General features: G+C 54.0%; 1 protein-coding gene across 1 annotated transcript; it reads left to right on the top strand.

Moving 5' to 3' along the window:
- The first annotated feature begins 2,770 nt into the window (after positions 1–2,770).
- Gprin2 (G protein regulated inducer of neurite outgrowth 2) lies at positions 2,771–10,246 on the top strand. Its single transcript, XM_021204067.2, has 2 exons — positions 2,771–2,994; positions 8,529–10,246. Exon 2 carries the CDS (start codon positions 8,535–8,537, stop codon positions 9,897–9,899), a length of 1,365 nt encoding a protein of 454 aa, XP_021059726.1. The 5' UTR covers positions 2,771–2,994; positions 8,529–8,534; the 3' UTR covers positions 9,900–10,246.
- The last annotated feature ends 5,185 nt before the right edge of the window (positions 10,247–15,431 follow it).

Genomic DNA, 15,431 nt, shown 5'->3' with positions numbered 1-15,431 from the left:
CACACTGCCCTTTTGCTTAGCTTAAGCAGAGTTAACGAGGCAAGATATGGCCTATTAAAAACCCATCAAAGGGGACAAAACCAACTAAAATAAAACAGCTTTCTTGACCCCCGTCTTTCTTTCCAGTGACTTCTATCTTCTCCCCTTTGTGGCCATGCTTCAGCTGACTAGGTACATACCTTGTCAGTGTCTCCTCTCCAAACCGTTCCTCCGCTCATCCCGGAGTGTCTGTCTCCAGCCCCTCTCTGAAGAATATGCTCTAGCTGCCCCAGTCACTCTTCTCTTCTACGCCGTCTAGTCTCCAGTCCTTGCCACTTGGTTTCTTGTGGCTGGGCCCCTAAGCCCTTCTCTCACTCATCTCTTCTCTGAAGATCATACCCCTGAGCCACCCATGTGTCTGTGATGCTCACACCTCCCAAGAAACTCCTGCTACTCTTCTGAGTGGTGCCAATGCCTTACTGTGCCCACTATGAGCTTCTGAGAACATCCCATGACAGCTCCTCTCAGCAAATAGCACGTGGCCCACATGGTATCAAGCCAGACAGACCTCTCCTTACCACAGTGCTCTGCAAAGTCCAATTTGGTCCTTACTCCCAACAGCCATAGCTTGTACCTTTAGTAGTCTAGCATGGTGGGATGGTGGTGGTTGGCAAACAAGTGATCAGGAGATCACAGAGTGATGGTGGCAAGAACATTGCACAGAACACTTTCACAACTGCGGCCTCCCCACAGTCCAGAAGATAGGGAGGTAATTACCATTGATTATCAGATGAAGAAACCGATTCCCAGAGAGATGAACAGTCTTGCCTGGGTGTGGGATCACAGGGTAAATGAGTATGTTGGAAGTTAAATAGGAATTGTTATCTAAGTTCCTCCTATCCCAGGCGCTCCCTGAGTCACTCCAATAGCCAGGAGAGCCCCTTGCCAAGTCATAGGAGCAGTGTGCCAAGAGGCCAAGAGACAGGTGATGTTCAGAGGTCCTGGTGCCATGGTCCTGTCAGATCACGCCTGTGTGTATCCAGTACGGCAGACATCCAATCCTGAGTAGGCCTCCTTGACACATACATGGCAAGGTTCTGTTCAGGATGCCCTGGGAGCTAGGAGCCCTGGGCGTGGGCTCTGAGTCTCCTCTCAGTGTAGTCACATTTACCTCATCCCTTCTTGGGATGTAAGTGACTTCTGTCGGAAGGGACTATGAGGATGAGAAGAGTGGCAATTTCTGGGAAGGACAGGAGTTGGTTAGTGTCCCTGGTGCAGAAATCTTCTATAGACTCTTTGGGCAGGATCCTTCAGGCCGACTGTGAGTAGTGAGGGAGCAAGAACCCGAGGCCCCTACTTGTATACCCAGTGAGCGTCGCAGGCGGTTGCACCGTGGCCGGCTAGAGCCAACCAGTGCAGCTCTGGCTCTATCTTAAGGCCTAGGCACCTGTGGCTGCAGAAGTAGTGCTTCCACAGGCCTGTGCGGCCCTGTCAGCGCGCTCAACTCTTCCAGGATGGCTGTCTTCCCAAGCTGGAGAGAAGGCTTTGAAGTCCTGCTGGGAAGGGGGGACTGGAGAAAATCCAGGTCTTTCTGAGAAGGTAGTGAAGCCATAACTAGGAGAGAGACAGAGATGGTGTTGGTTCCCCATAACTGCATGGGAAGAGTGTAGACAACCCTAGGCAAGTTGGGGCTCCAGGGCTGCTGTTAACAAAGGAGTGTGACACTGGGAATCAGTTCTCTGAGACGGGGACTCAGAAGAAGCCCAGTCTCCTCTTACCCTGTGGCCCTGGGTACCTGGGCATTCCTTGATGGTGGACTGGGTCTGATCAGATCTGGGTGGGGTAGATTCCTGTCCTGAGTGTTTGGGGGATGTTGGAGCAATGATATATAGGGCTCCTAGACTTTCCATGGGATCAGGCAACCCAGAATCTGTAGAGCTTTTAGGAAGGGACAAGGTGGGATCTAGGGAGGAAATATCAGAGCTGCAGGGAATTATAGGAAAATAATTGAGGCTCCAGTGAGGTCTCTCCTCACTGGGAGTCACTGTGTCAGCTCTTTGCATCCGAGGTAGGCTGCGAAACCATCCTCCTGTGGGATTGGGTCAGAGGGCAGGGGTGGAGATGGTTCTGAAAGTGGATGGATTGACAGGTTATTAAGAATGTAGACCTTGAAGGACATGGCTGAGGGTGTGACTTTGGTACTGGGAGGCTGAGCAGGTACTCCCAGGACCACACTGCAATCGTAAGCCTCAAGAACTGGATCAAGCTTGGATTTCTCTCTGAGGTGAGTGTAGAGCTGAGAGCATAGTGTTGGATCCAGCAGGCGCAAAGAATCCCTAAGAGGCAAGGCCTTTAGAGAGCTCGACCTGGGGAAAGGTCTCTGGAGGTGGGTGGGAGGCCCAAGAATTGTGAGAGGTGGGGGAGGATGATAAAGGACATGGTGGGCGGGGCCACAGGGGATGGTCAGTGGATTCTGGTGTCAGAGGGAGGGGTCGAAAATTTCTAAGGATGTGAATTTGGGACCTGGAGGATTTGCCGGAGCTAGCCACGCAAGGCAAGGTGGGGCACGGAGGGACTGGGGCAGGACGATGGCGCCCTTTCGGGGTGGGAGATTGGAACACAGCGGCCGGCTCTGTCGGGAAGGTTGCGCAAAAATGGATGAGCCCAGTGAAGAAACAGCCTTGCGGGGGAAGGGTCGGGAAGGGGGCTGGACGGTCTTGGGGGCGGGGCTTAGGGGATGGCGTGGGCGTGGCCGAGACAGGGGCGGGGCCGGGACGCAGAGCGGTGAAGAGGCGGGGCGCGCCTAGGTGAGTGAGTCGCCCCCCTCAAGCCTCCAGCACCCCTGCTCCGGGTACCGGTGCCAGCTTCCCCTTCTGGCCCTTGGCAGCGCAGGCTCCGCGGCAGGCTGCACCGCGGCGGGGCTAGACCCAGTGCGGCTCCATCTTGGCGCCGGGCACCTGTGGCGGCCGCAGGAGCAGCGCTTCCGCCGGCCTGTGCGGCCCTGGAGGCGACAGGGTGAGAGGTTGGCTCGACACGAGCCGTGGCGGGTGCTGGGGTGGTGTGGGCGGCGCCGCCCCTTCCTGAGCCCCCAACCCCTTCCTCTCCTCTGTCTGCGCCGCATTCCTCCGCACGGTCGCCTCCCCTTGCCCTCTCCGGTCCTCTTTTCCACGTCCTCTTTGCCCAGCCTCCGGGTTTTGTTTTTGTTTTTCCTCTGCCCGGGACCCGAGCCCATCGGCCTCCACCCCGCCTCTCTTTGCCTCTTCCCTCCCGGATTCTTCTCTCTTCCATCCGCAGCCCCCACCCTGTCCTCTGTTGCCAGCACCCCGCCCTCTTCTGCCCAGGAGCATCCCTACCAGCGAGCTCACTGCCCCATATCCTTTGAGTCTTTGTCCTGGAAAGGTCCGTAGCCTAGATCCGAGGCTTGTGTTGTGTACTTCTTCCTAAGACCCCTGTGGGCTTTGCTCTGGAGGTGCGGGGAAGGGAGCCCTGGCCAGGGAGGCTATGTGGTGTGTGGTGCGTTCAGGCCTTTGCCTGCAGCAGGGGCGGCCTGTGTTTGGCATGCGGAGTGCTGCTGTGCGAATGAACGTTCTTTCCTGCAGGTTCGCACTGGAAACCCGCCTTTGGGGTAACCACAGTGAGGCATGTGTCCATGGTGGGGCACTGTGCTGGGGAGGGCAGGTAGGATCTTAGTGGCCCCTTGGGCTGCCGTTCCTGCTGTTGCAGTTGACCCCGAGACACATTCAGCTCACTGTTAGCACCTGAGTGAGCAAACCCTCACAGGTCTCAGGCCCTGGGACTCTCTTAGGGGTTTCTCAAAGGTGAGCAGGGTGGCAGGTGGCATCTTGGAGCTTGTTGTCCCACGCATACCCCCTTTCCTGGCTTTTCTCTGCTTTTAGGTTCTGTGCCATCTCGATGAGGTTAGAGGCTATGAGGGGCTTATTTTATTCTCGGAGCTGCCCCACCCACCTTAAGGGATGCCTCTTGCTGTGTTCTCCATTCGGCTTGAGTGTTCCTGTTAGGCCCTTTATTTGCTCTGGCATGATCAAACCACTAGCTGTAGGTGGCCACACCCCTCTCTACAAGGAATTTGAGGTATTCCTAGGGGCTATCCCTACCTGGGCCTTTCAACTTCCTTATGTTAACACGGTGACCAGTCCTGATTCTCCTCTCACACCCTGCTCCCTCCTTTGCAGACTTGCTTGCCTTTGTGTGGTTGGACACAGAGGTTGCCATCTAAGCACCTGCTGCTTACATGAATGACTTAGTGTGGTCTGAGATAGGCCCTTCAGAAGCCTTCTCCAGTCCACCCCTAAGGTATGGGCTTCTCAGCTGGGGAGAGAATCAGAATTCCTAACCGAGTGGGAGTCAACGGACTCAGGGTTCGCCTAGTCTGGAAGCTTCTGAAAATTTGGGGGTGCTTCTTCAAAATGACATTGATAGTTGCTGCATGTGAGGAGGGTGGTTGATTCTCTAGTTGTTGACAGTAGAACCTGAGGACAGTGACCACCCGACGTCATCCACAGTCGTCGCAACGTTTGCATTAGACGAGGTGGGAGAAAGAACAGTAAGGTATTACTCAACACTAGTGCTCTTGGATACCTCTGTGTGTCTGCCTTTTGTGGTGCTAAAACGTCTTCCCAGGAGAGAGTGTGGGTATGTGCACATGAGTAGGAGTGTTTAATCCTTTGGAACTGAAGTTGCAGATAGTTGAGAGCCATCCAGTGTGAGTGTATGTGCATGAGCCATATGTGCCTCTAACCACTGAGCTCTCTCTCTCTCTAGCCCCACCCCAGGATCTCTTTTGGGTAAAACTGGAGCCTGCCCATGGCTGCAACATGGCTCTCTAGGCACGTGGCATGTATACCACAGTCTTGTGTGTGCGCATAGCCTACCAGATGAAGGCTTCAAATGGGCCCTGGGAAACTTAAGGGTAATGATGGGGGCGCCAGGGAAACTGGTGACATCACAGGATAGGATGAAGGGACCAAGACTTGGACGACGAAGCTTCCCTGTGGGGCTTCTTGGTGGCTTCCTAAAAGGTCATCTTGGCTTCTAGCACTTTCCCAGTGCTAGTTCCTACAACACTGTGGTCTCAAATCACAGCCATGACAGAGGGGAATGGTGACATCATGCCTTTACGGCCACCTAGTGGGGGAGGGCTTACTTCAGTTTTGTAGACTGGGTACAGTGAGGCTCACAGAAACCTAAGAGCAGATGTGCAATGTGCAGTAGAAAGAAGAGCCAGTATTGGGAGCAGAACCTCCCTTTCCTCCTCACCCGGGGGCTCCATCTCCTCAGCCTAGCTCACCCTAGTGTTGGTGACAAGGAGCTGGAACTCTGGCACCCCCGCCCCCATGTGCCAGGGGTTACCTCGAGTTGCTTCCCTTGGAACCCTCCCTCCCCTGGGGCTGGTAAGGCACTCTAAATGCATGGTGCTAAAAATGTGAGGTTACTTCTTTCAAATGACATCGATCCTTGCTGCCTGTGAGCCAAAGGATTACACACACACACACACACACACACATACACGTCACAGTGTGGTCTGAGCTGGCACCTTGCTCATCCTACTGGGCATATCCTGAGGCCTAGATTCCTGGGCTGGGGCAGTATTGCAGCCTCTGACCAAGGGGATCTCTCCGGCTGGACTGGTTTGGGAGTTTCCACACAGCTGGGGTTTTACTTTCAGATTGTCACTGGTCGTTTGCTGCGTGAGGTGGCTGACAGGCAGCTGTGGGCTCGTTGATGTTTTAGGACTGCCCTAGGGCTGAGGGTTGTCACTCGGTCACCCCCCGCTTGTACATTGGTAGAGTAGATAAGGTAACCAGATCGATAGATACATAGCTTTCCACCAGGGTCTCTGCTCGCTGGTCTCTCTGGGAGATGGCTAGCTCTGGGCACTGGGCAGTGTCTAGAGAGGCAGGGACAAAAGTATTCTCCTGCTAATGGCTTCTCACTAGGTCTTGTTGAGGGTTGGGGTACCCTTAGTCTTGTGCCACCTGTTTCCTCTGGGGGCCAAGGGACTGGCCTGTTCTTTATGTTCTTTCTGTTCCTTTGGAGGGTCTGTAATGGGCCTCATGTCTGGGCTGTGTAGATTTTTCTGATGGGGTTTTCTCAGGGCCCTTAGACCCCACTGAGTGATTGTCTCTCTGCCAAGGGTAACTTGGTGCCCACAGGACTTTCAGTCTGTAATGTCCTCCTGCCCTCCTTATTCCATGCAGCCTGAGAATTGGGCGCGGTGGGAGGATGGGGGTCAAGCTTTGCTCCAGCTCATTTGTCCCATTGGCAAGCCATGAACATCATCGGGAGGGACAGAGGTAGGGGTACGTCCTAGAAGTCTGGGTGATTGCAGTAGTCCGGGGGGCCTCATATACTCATGGGCCTAATTCTTGACGGAGCCATTGGCTAACTCTGTGCCCTTGGTCAGACCACTAAGCTGCTGAGCTGTAGAATGGGGGTGATGAATTACATCACCGGGTCACCGTGACAGTGGAATGAGACAGTGTTTGCAGAGGATATGGCCCAAGCCTGCAGCGTTCAAAGCTCTTATTATCAGCATTGTGACTGCCTTTAGTTTCGGGCTTTTACCTGATGGGTGGCATTCAAACTCTCTGAGGGCAGCTAGAGTCCTTTCTTTGCCACTCATCCGGTCTGGCTTTGGATGCAAGGAACATCTGGGTAAGGACACTCCTTACCCAATTAGCTGTGTTCAGAGTGGCATGGCCCAATACAGTGACCATTAGCCATATGTGGCCAGTTATTTAGATTGTGTATCAGAAATTCAGTTTCTCGGTCACAGTATTCACCTGACAGATTATACTAGTACTCACACGGGTAATGCTGACTAGTGCCCAGCACTGGACAGGACAAGGTTCAGCATTTCCATCAAAGCAGGCAGTTGTGCTGGACCAGACTCTGCCATTAGTCTTTAAAACTCCCCCCACTTCCCTGACAGAGGCAGGGAGGTACGTCTCATAACAGCAGTGGAGTCCACCAGCCCTTGCCACGTTCCATTTTGGGGTGGCTTTGTTCCTGGCCCGGGTGGTTGGTTTCCAGTCAGTCTTTATCAGCAAAAGGTAGGTGGGGAAGATGAGGATTGCCTAAACCAAAACTGTTGTCTTCTGTATCTGCCTCTCCAGCCCATCCCGCCGGTCTGACAGGGAGTCCCTAGATGATCTTCCCCACGATCCAGGGCTGGGCTGGCCTGACCCTCTGGCCCTGCCCATGTCACAGTCTGCCTGCCCACTTTCTTGTGTCACCTGAACACTTGTTCCTTCTTCTGGGCACCTCCTCCCTCTCCCTCTCCAGCCTTGACTTCCACAAGAATTCTCCAGAAAGTTTTTCCTTACCATCCCCGTGACTCCTTTGCCTTGGCAGGGCCTTTCCTCGCACTGAGCTCTGGGCCCTGGGCCCACTCTTCCACGGCCTTGTTCTTAAGTTCATTCTCTCTGTCAGCCATGCAGCGGCTGTCCTCTGAATGCCAGCTGCATGTCAGGGCAAGGTGCTGATTTGACAAGAAGGGACGGGCCGTAGTCCTGACGATGCTAATTTCAGGGGAAGGGAATGGGGGCTGAGGGTCAGCCAGATTGTTCCGTCCCAGCCCGGTGATGCTGAGCCAGGAATGGAGACAGCCTGGGTGAGCCAGCTGGGAAAGGCTCTCAGGAGGAGGTGGTGAGGTGGAAAGGGGGCAGTGGGTGTGGTGCTGGAGGAGGCATGCTGGGGAGAGAGAGTCGACATTTTGCAGGGGGTATGTCTGATTTTTGTCATTGGGCTTCCCCTCAACCCCCCACTTCTGGATAGTCACCCCCAGGCACAGCCGGAACTAAATGATTCCATATTCCCAGGCGCTGTAGCCAGCAGGGCCTCGGGAAATGGCTGTGGATGAACGAAGAAATGCCGAGTGAGGCTTGCCATCGAGGGCTGATGGCTGTGTCCTTCCTCAGCTTAGCGTGAGACCCAGGAACCGTAAAAGACAATCTGAGACGTGTCACAGTTCAGTAGATCAGGCTGGAGAGGACGGGACAAGGGCATAAGAAACTTATGAAACTTCTCAGCATACCCAGCATTCATTGTTTCCTTACCTCACAAACCTTATCGGAGCCTCAAGTCTGTACCCAGGAGGCCCCACTCCCTGTTAAAGTGGATGCTGACAGTCCCAGGAATACTTAGTTGTGCTGGCTGATGAAGTCGGCCACCTTTCTACGTTGGTTGACGGAGAGCTGTTTTCCCTCAGCCCTCCTCCTGATGCCACATGCACCTGGCCTCTCCCCTAGGCTCCCCCCAGCACCCATACCTATCTCATAACTACGGCAAACAGCTGGCAGAGTGTTGGTCTTCAGGGCCTACTTCTGGGGTAACGATTATTAGATATTTTCAGGGTTATCTATGCATCACATGGGATACATAGATTTGAGGTGTCTGATATGTGTCTTGTCCCTCCCAACCTTAGGGCTCCGATCAGTCAGGCAGACTGGGACTGAGGCTGGAAGAATGCAGCCGCCGAGGTGCTAACACCCAGCTTGGCTTCACTCACTTCTTTTTCTCTCTTGTAGGCAGCCATGAGTTCTAGCCATCGTGAACCAGGTGCCCGGGAACCCCAGAGTCCCCGTCCACAGGCCCTGTCCCAGAGTTCTTCCAGCTTGTTGTGTGAAGGCCGGGAGCAGAGGCCAGAGCTTCGCAAGAGTGCCAGCAGCACCGTATGGCAAGCCCAGCAGGGTGAGGCTGGTTCTAGTCCCCGGACCCTGCAGGAGGAGGGGTGCCAGACCGAGATCCCGGAACAGGCGCAGACCACAAGCACTGCATCCCAGGCTGGGGCTGGAGGCCACTGGAGGAGCAGCACTGTTGGTAATGTGTCTACCATGGGCATCGGCGACCTGTGTCGCCTACGGGCCCCCAGCGTGGCAGCTGTGCAGAGAAGCCACTCAGACTTGGTCCATAATACCAGAGGTCATGGCAGTGTTCAGAAACCCAGTCTGAGCTGTTCTGCCCTGGGCAGCTCACCTGTCCACAGGGCCCAGCTGCAGCCTGGCAGTGTTGCTGCTGGCCAAGGTGGCCAGACCCCTGCATCCCTGCAGAGTGACTCAGCTCCAGAGGATGGGACATCTAAATCAACCTGCACATTGGGGGAGAGTCAGGTGTGGGTGCCAACTGTAGAACTGGAAGATACAACCGGCCTCCTCCATGGTCCCCAGGGTGAGCCCAAAGCGACTGGACAGCCACCTACCACTTCCTGCCACGCTCTGCCTCCGGCAGCTCTGCTCTGCACCCTGGGGGAGGCTGTAGCTGGTAGCTGCTGCCATGCCCTGCCTGCCAGAGGTATCCTGGCCTTTCCCAAACTGGTGGCATCAGTCAGTGAGTCTGGTTTGCAGGCCCAGTGTGGGATGAAATTCCACTGTAACTTGTCTGGGGGGATTTCTGGGCACCCTCACTGCTGTGTTCACCCTTGGGGGCCTACGGGGCTAGCCACAGAGTCTGGCTCCAGGACCAAAGATGTGTGGACCATGACCTCAGCCACCGATTTGGCTCTGGGTGTGGCATCGGCCCAGGATGCCGGGGTTCAGGCAGCTCCCGTGGCAGCCTGCAAGGCTGTGGCTACCAGCCCATCCCTGGAAGCGCCTGAGACGCTGAACCTATTTCCAGAGGTAATGCTGGGGTCCGGCCTGCGACAAGCGTCATCACCTGTGAGGGATGTACGATGGGATGCCGAGGGCATGACATGGGAGGTGTATGGAGCCTCCGTGGACCCTGAGGTGCTCGGCATCGCCATTCAGAAGCACCTGGAGATGCAGTTTGAGCAGCTGCAGCAGGCACCAGCTAGTGAGGACAGCCTGTCCGCGGAGGGCCGGAGGGGCCCCCTGCGGGCGGTCATGCAGTCGCTGCGGCGCCCCAGCTGCTGTGGCTGCTCTGGAGCGGCTCCAGAATGAGGAATTGTGACCCCGGAACTGGCCACGACTCTAGACTTGGTCCTAGGCCAGTGACAGGCACAGTGGAGACTCCATGCCACCGGGACCCACCTTCTAACTTGAATACCAGCCTTGCTCCGCGCTTGTGGTTCTATGCAGCAGGGCTGTCTTTTAAGGGCTTGATTCCCAAGAGCCACTTCTCTGTCCATTCTGGGCTCTGAACTGTGGGACAGGGATTTTGCACTGTACAGAAGTGAAATCCTGACTTCTTTCCTGTGAAAGTACTTAGAACCTTTTGTTTAGTCTGTCCCACAGACCTTTGCTATCACTCCCCTGGGACTCTTGGTGGTTTTATTTTTACTAGGATTGCTAGGAACGAATGACTTTTGACGTTACACAGGAGGCCCCGGGTGGGGGGATTGCCCCAGTCTCTAGAGAACTGGCTTTACCAGAGGCCTCCTGCACACACCTTGTCGAGGTTCCTCTTCTTTACCCCACTTTTCCAGATGTCACAGCAGACGTCTTGCAGAGATCTAGCTGATGAGCTCTGAGGTGTAGTGCGATATGGAATGAAAGGCTTAGAGCTTGGGCTAGCCCAACCCTGGCGTTGGCCTGCGACACACACCTGGGCCAGCTCAGTGTAGCTGGGGGCAGGGAGGACTGAGTGCACAGCCTCTGCCCACGAAGCGAGGCATTGCAGAAGGGCTGCTTGTATCCTTGGAGGGGGTTTCCAAAGCCTGCCCTTCAGGCCACTCTGCCAGGCTCCCTGCCTCACGAAGTAGAGAATAAGTGCCCACCTGTCCCCAAATGTATTACAGTGCTTGAAAGGGTGCCATTACTGCCCCACTCCATAGGTTTTTATCTAGCTGGTGCAGTCCTTCTGGGAGGGAGCCTGGCTTTGAGGGTGGAGGTGCTGGGTTTGGGGCGCCTACCTGGTAGGAAATGGCCAGAGCCGAGAGACTCTGAATGTCAGGGTTAGAAATGGCCTGTGTGAGCCGGGCGTGGTGGCACACACCTTTCATCCCAGCACGCCTTTTATCCCAGCACTCGGGAGGCAAAGGCAGGCGGATTTCTGAGTTTGAGGCCAGCCTGGTCTACAAAGTGAGTTCCAGGACAGCCAAGGCTACACAGAGAAACCCTGTCTCAGAAAAAAAAAAAAAAAAAAAAGGCCTGTGTGTTATAGGAATGCCCTAGCATGGCCTGGGCGGTGGGGACCAGTAGATTTGGGTGGGGATAGGGACTCAGAGTCTTTCCCTGACTGGTTCTATTACTCAAGGGCTTCTTAAAGCCTGGGAGGATGGGGGTAGTCTGCTGAGGACCCTAGACTCCTGGGCTGCAGCTCCCCCAGTCATACAAGAGAGCTCCAGGCTTCGGTAGACTCAGGGCTTCAGGCTGTGTGAGGGAGGCTGAGGGCGCTCCTGGGACCACAGGGACTGAAAGGCTGCTTATCTGCCCAGTCAGCAAGGTCCTGCTGCTGCAGAGGAAGGGACACAGTAACCGAGGCCTTTGGCTTGGAGCAGAAATGGCATGGCAGTGGATCAAAGATAGGTAGGCTGGCTGCAGGCGGGACCGCAGAGTAGGGTAGTCTCACCATACTATGCCTTTCCCAGGCATCAGGCACACTCCTTACGGACATGGCCTGTCTGAATAGTTGTGTGACCCAAGGCTCTGTGCTCTGGTGTATGGCATATGGTCACCTTGTCCTCTTCGTACACAAATGTCCCATCCTCTTCAGCCTGGAACCTGAAAAGGAGTGGTCAAATGGCTGTGGGGACATGGGAGGCAGTGGCCCCTTCACACTGGGCCACAGCTGAGAAGGCTATTGACACAGAGGACCTGCGCAGGCGGGTGGAGCGGGGGACAGAAGATGTTCTGCAGAATAGTGAACCACTATTGGGCAGGTACTGTAGGGTGTTCATCAGCTGGGGGGCTGGCTTGGTTGCCTGTGGCGAGCATTATGGGATCTGCAGAAGATGAGGGTAGGGTCCCATACCCATGTGTGCCGTCTGTTCTCTGAGAAGGGAGTCGAGGAGCCTGAGGTCCTTTCATTTGAGGCAGGGGGACAGTGAGGCCATGTTCTGGGACAGACGGGGTGGGTCTCCACAGGTCCACATGAAGGGCAACAACCACAGGGCTTTCCTGGTAACAGTGGAACCTGCTGGGCAAAGACCTTCTCCTCGGCCACGTGCAGATCTCAAGTTCTTTGTTGGGCAGATTGTGCCAACCTGCATTTCCCATGGTGCACCTGTTACCCAGATGAAAGCCAGGCTGGATCCACTGTAGGTCAGGATAGACCAGCCACCCACCCATTTAGCTTCCTCTTGACTGATAAACATTTGTTCGATGGTGCTAGAACTGAGCCCAGCCTGTGTGTTGGTTGGAACCCCTAGAACACCCAGTAGCTGAGCTGTACGGCCTCTGTTCTCAGGTCTGCTCATGGTACCTGTGACTTAATTTCTGAATTAGACACATTCCTACTCCCTATCGGGTCCCTCTGGGTAAGGCCTGATTTGAGTACTGGGCCAGGGGCTGTTGAACAAGGTCATTGACTGTCTTATAGATTTCTGCTCTAGATCTCTGGCTGGGCATTTGGGGATTCCTTTTGGAGGTGACAGATCTCACAGCATATGTTTGTCTTACTTTGAATAAAATATAAATACAAGTTGAGAGATCAGAGTTTTGACAGGCCTTGGCAGAAAGGGGTCACTGGGCATGGCTAGTCTTGCTTCCTTTGATCTGGTAAATTCTGTCCTCTGAGGCATGAACCCTAGAGTCCAAGGGCTCTGTGTCCTGGAAGTTTTTCCCTCTGTCTTCTGGGGCCACCAGTTCTGTCTATTCATTCTTCTTTTGAGCATCTTGGGTGTAGGACAGATGAAGCCTGGCTTCCTGAAGCTTAGCACCCCCAAGACTGCCTTTCTGTAGGAACACACAGGAGTATATCCCTTGTGTATATTCCAGGCTGCCATCACTGTCTTAGGGAACCATTTTAAATGCAGGCTCCTTACCTGCTGGCAGTCACAGTGCTGAAGAGGGAAGAGTCCTCATCCCCTTAGATGTCACCTGGTTGTGTCTCTGACCCCTGGACATGTTAGATTGTTGACAGTAGCTGAACCGGACCCTCCCCATGTAGATTCGAATGCTTTGGGCTTGGGGTGGGCCACCATAGCCTATGTGTCTAGAGCTGGGAATTGAATTCTGGATTCACATTGGTGTTCATAAACTCCTGGGCTAGACACCAGCCATGAAGACCTGCAACTTCTCCAGCTCTGAAATGGGATTGAAGCCGTATTTTAGCTTTGGCTTTTGAGAATGAAGATTCATAACCCATGTAAAGTGCCTGGCTCCACTTAGTGCTGGCCTCGCATGGTGGTGCCCAGTGTTTCTTGGCCACAGGAGGGGGCGTGGCTGCCACCACAGTCCACATGGCATTCCCTTAAAGTTCCTTCTTCAGAGCCTCACCCAGCTTCTTCACGCCCAGTTTTGTGCCCTGAATAGGACACGTGCCTTCTGGCTGGGAGTCTCTGAAACCATAGCTCCTAGAGCCAGGCAGAGGAGGGGATCCCTCCCTACCAGTCCTCTGAGGTGAGGAGAATGAGGTAGGGAAGGGCAGAAACCAAGCAAGGATGTGACTTGGGGCCAATCTAGGCTCTACAGCAGAGTTGGGGCTTTCCTGGGGTGAACAGAGACCCCAGGTCTTGGGTATGCAGGCTTGGAAGCTCCAGGTCCTTGGGGTTAGGCTTCTGTAGTGAGCCTTAGGCTCTGTCCCAAAGAGAGTGCTGTGTACAGGTACACAGGTGCATTTGTGCCTGCATCTGCCCATCACCTAGTACATGCGGCCTGTGGTCCACACACTGCCCAGGCCTTTTTCTCTGGATACTGTTTAGAAGCAATTCTGCCACACTAGTGATCTTGATTAAAGGTGAAGCCTGGCCTCTGTCCACGCTGAATTCCTTCTTGTTTGTCATTTGGCCTGGCCCAGTTTTATCATCTGAAGCTATGACTAGTCTTTCATGAGTTCTCATCCAACTTGTCAGGCAGGGCAGGGCCCCTATGGAGTCTGAAGTGGGGCTCTCGATTACTCTAGTGCCATCATGGCCCCCAGCCCCTCCCCTACAGTGCACACCCACATCACTGGGGGAGTCATTTGTGGCAAATTTGTTAAAATCAGCATCTCCTAAACCAAGTCTCAGGGCCCTCTTCTTCAGCATAGAAGGAGGCCGGTATGGTCTAACAACTGGATTCACTCAGCAGTCCAGCCTCCCTCCCCATCTTAGCTGCTTCTGTTTGATACACTGTTCTAGATGTTTGAAATCAATAAGCTAAGGGGTCCCCAAGGGGGCTTCCCTGTCTCCGTCTCTGAGGAGAAGGGGAGGGGCAATGGGAGAGGGATTTGTAAGGGTGGGACTGAAAGAGAGGAGAGAGGGGGCTGTGAGTGGGATGTAAAGTGAATTAAAAAAAAAAAAAAGATTTGCTAATTCTACCTTTTCATCCTAGGGGAACAGAGGCCAGCTCCACCTTTGGCCTGGGCATAGCACCTGCTTAGCCTTGATCCCCAGCGCACAGTCCCTAACCTGCTAGTTTCCTGGAAGGTGATCTTGAGGTCAGAAAGGAGTCTCCTTAATGTCTGTCCTTTCTAAAGGACCTCCTTAGGAGCATCCTACAGTTTACCCACTTGTTTTGGAGGGAGTTCCTAGAAGGCCTTGGGAACCCTGCTGACCTGTAGACTTGGGGGAACATGGGGTTGGTGCAGGTGCTGTGGTCACACAGAGAGCTAAGAGCACCAGGAAAAGGTGAAGATGCTAAAAAACTGAGGCCGATGGGCAGTGACAGACGCTTACTGCAAGAGCTGGGCACATGTCATGTCCTGTCACCTTTGCTGTCCTTGAGCGGTGACTCTGCAGGATTCGTGCTGAGTCATGGGCCACCCTCTCCCTCGCAGATAGCCAGAGTCAGTGCAGCAAGGAGGGAGGTCTGAGCCCTGTAACAGGAGCTCTTCAAACATATCCTACAGCCCATCTTTCATGGGCTCCCTTTATTAGGAAGGAAGATGAGTTGGGGGACTGGAGTTTGGGCTGTGGGGAGTGTTCAATTTTAAGGTGTCCACAGACTTGCCCAGTCTGTCCTGGCCGGGGACTTTTCACTTCACAGCATCTTTCTGGAAAAAGACCTACAGTGCCTTTTTTATTTTATTTTATTTTATTTTATTTTATTTTATTTTATTTTATTTTATTTTATTTTATTTTATTTTATTTTATTTTTTCATCATGTCTGTGCACCCAAGAGCAAACTGGCCTCCTACCTTGTCCCATAGATGTTCTTTCTCCAGCATCTCTTTCTTTTTTCTGTCTCAATTTCTCTTGTCCCTAGAATACATTGTCTCTCCACTGTCCCAANATCTCTGTCCCGGGAGCCTCCTTCAGTTTATGTCAGGGGTGTCTGTCTGTCTGGCCTTGGTCCTGTCACTCCAAACCTGAGGCTGTCTCTTCCCACAGCCTGGCGTATTTCCCTGAGGCCATGGCTTAGTGTGGATCTCCCAGTCCTTGATATTTGAGG

The sequence above is a fragment of the Mus pahari genome, chromosome 8 (assembly GCF_900095145.1).
Source record: "Mus pahari chromosome 8, PAHARI_EIJ_v1.1, whole genome shotgun sequence".
In the NCBI taxonomy this organism is placed as follows: Eukaryota; Metazoa; Chordata; class Mammalia; order Rodentia; family Muridae; genus Mus; species Mus pahari.
This window is presented reverse-complemented; position numbering and strand designations above follow the sequence as displayed.

Excerpts from the sequence above, each read along its gene's own strand:
- Gprin2 (XM_021204067.2), top strand. The coding sequence starts at position 8,535 with ATGAGTTCTAGCCATCGTGAACCAGGTGCCCGGGAACCCCAGAGTCCC.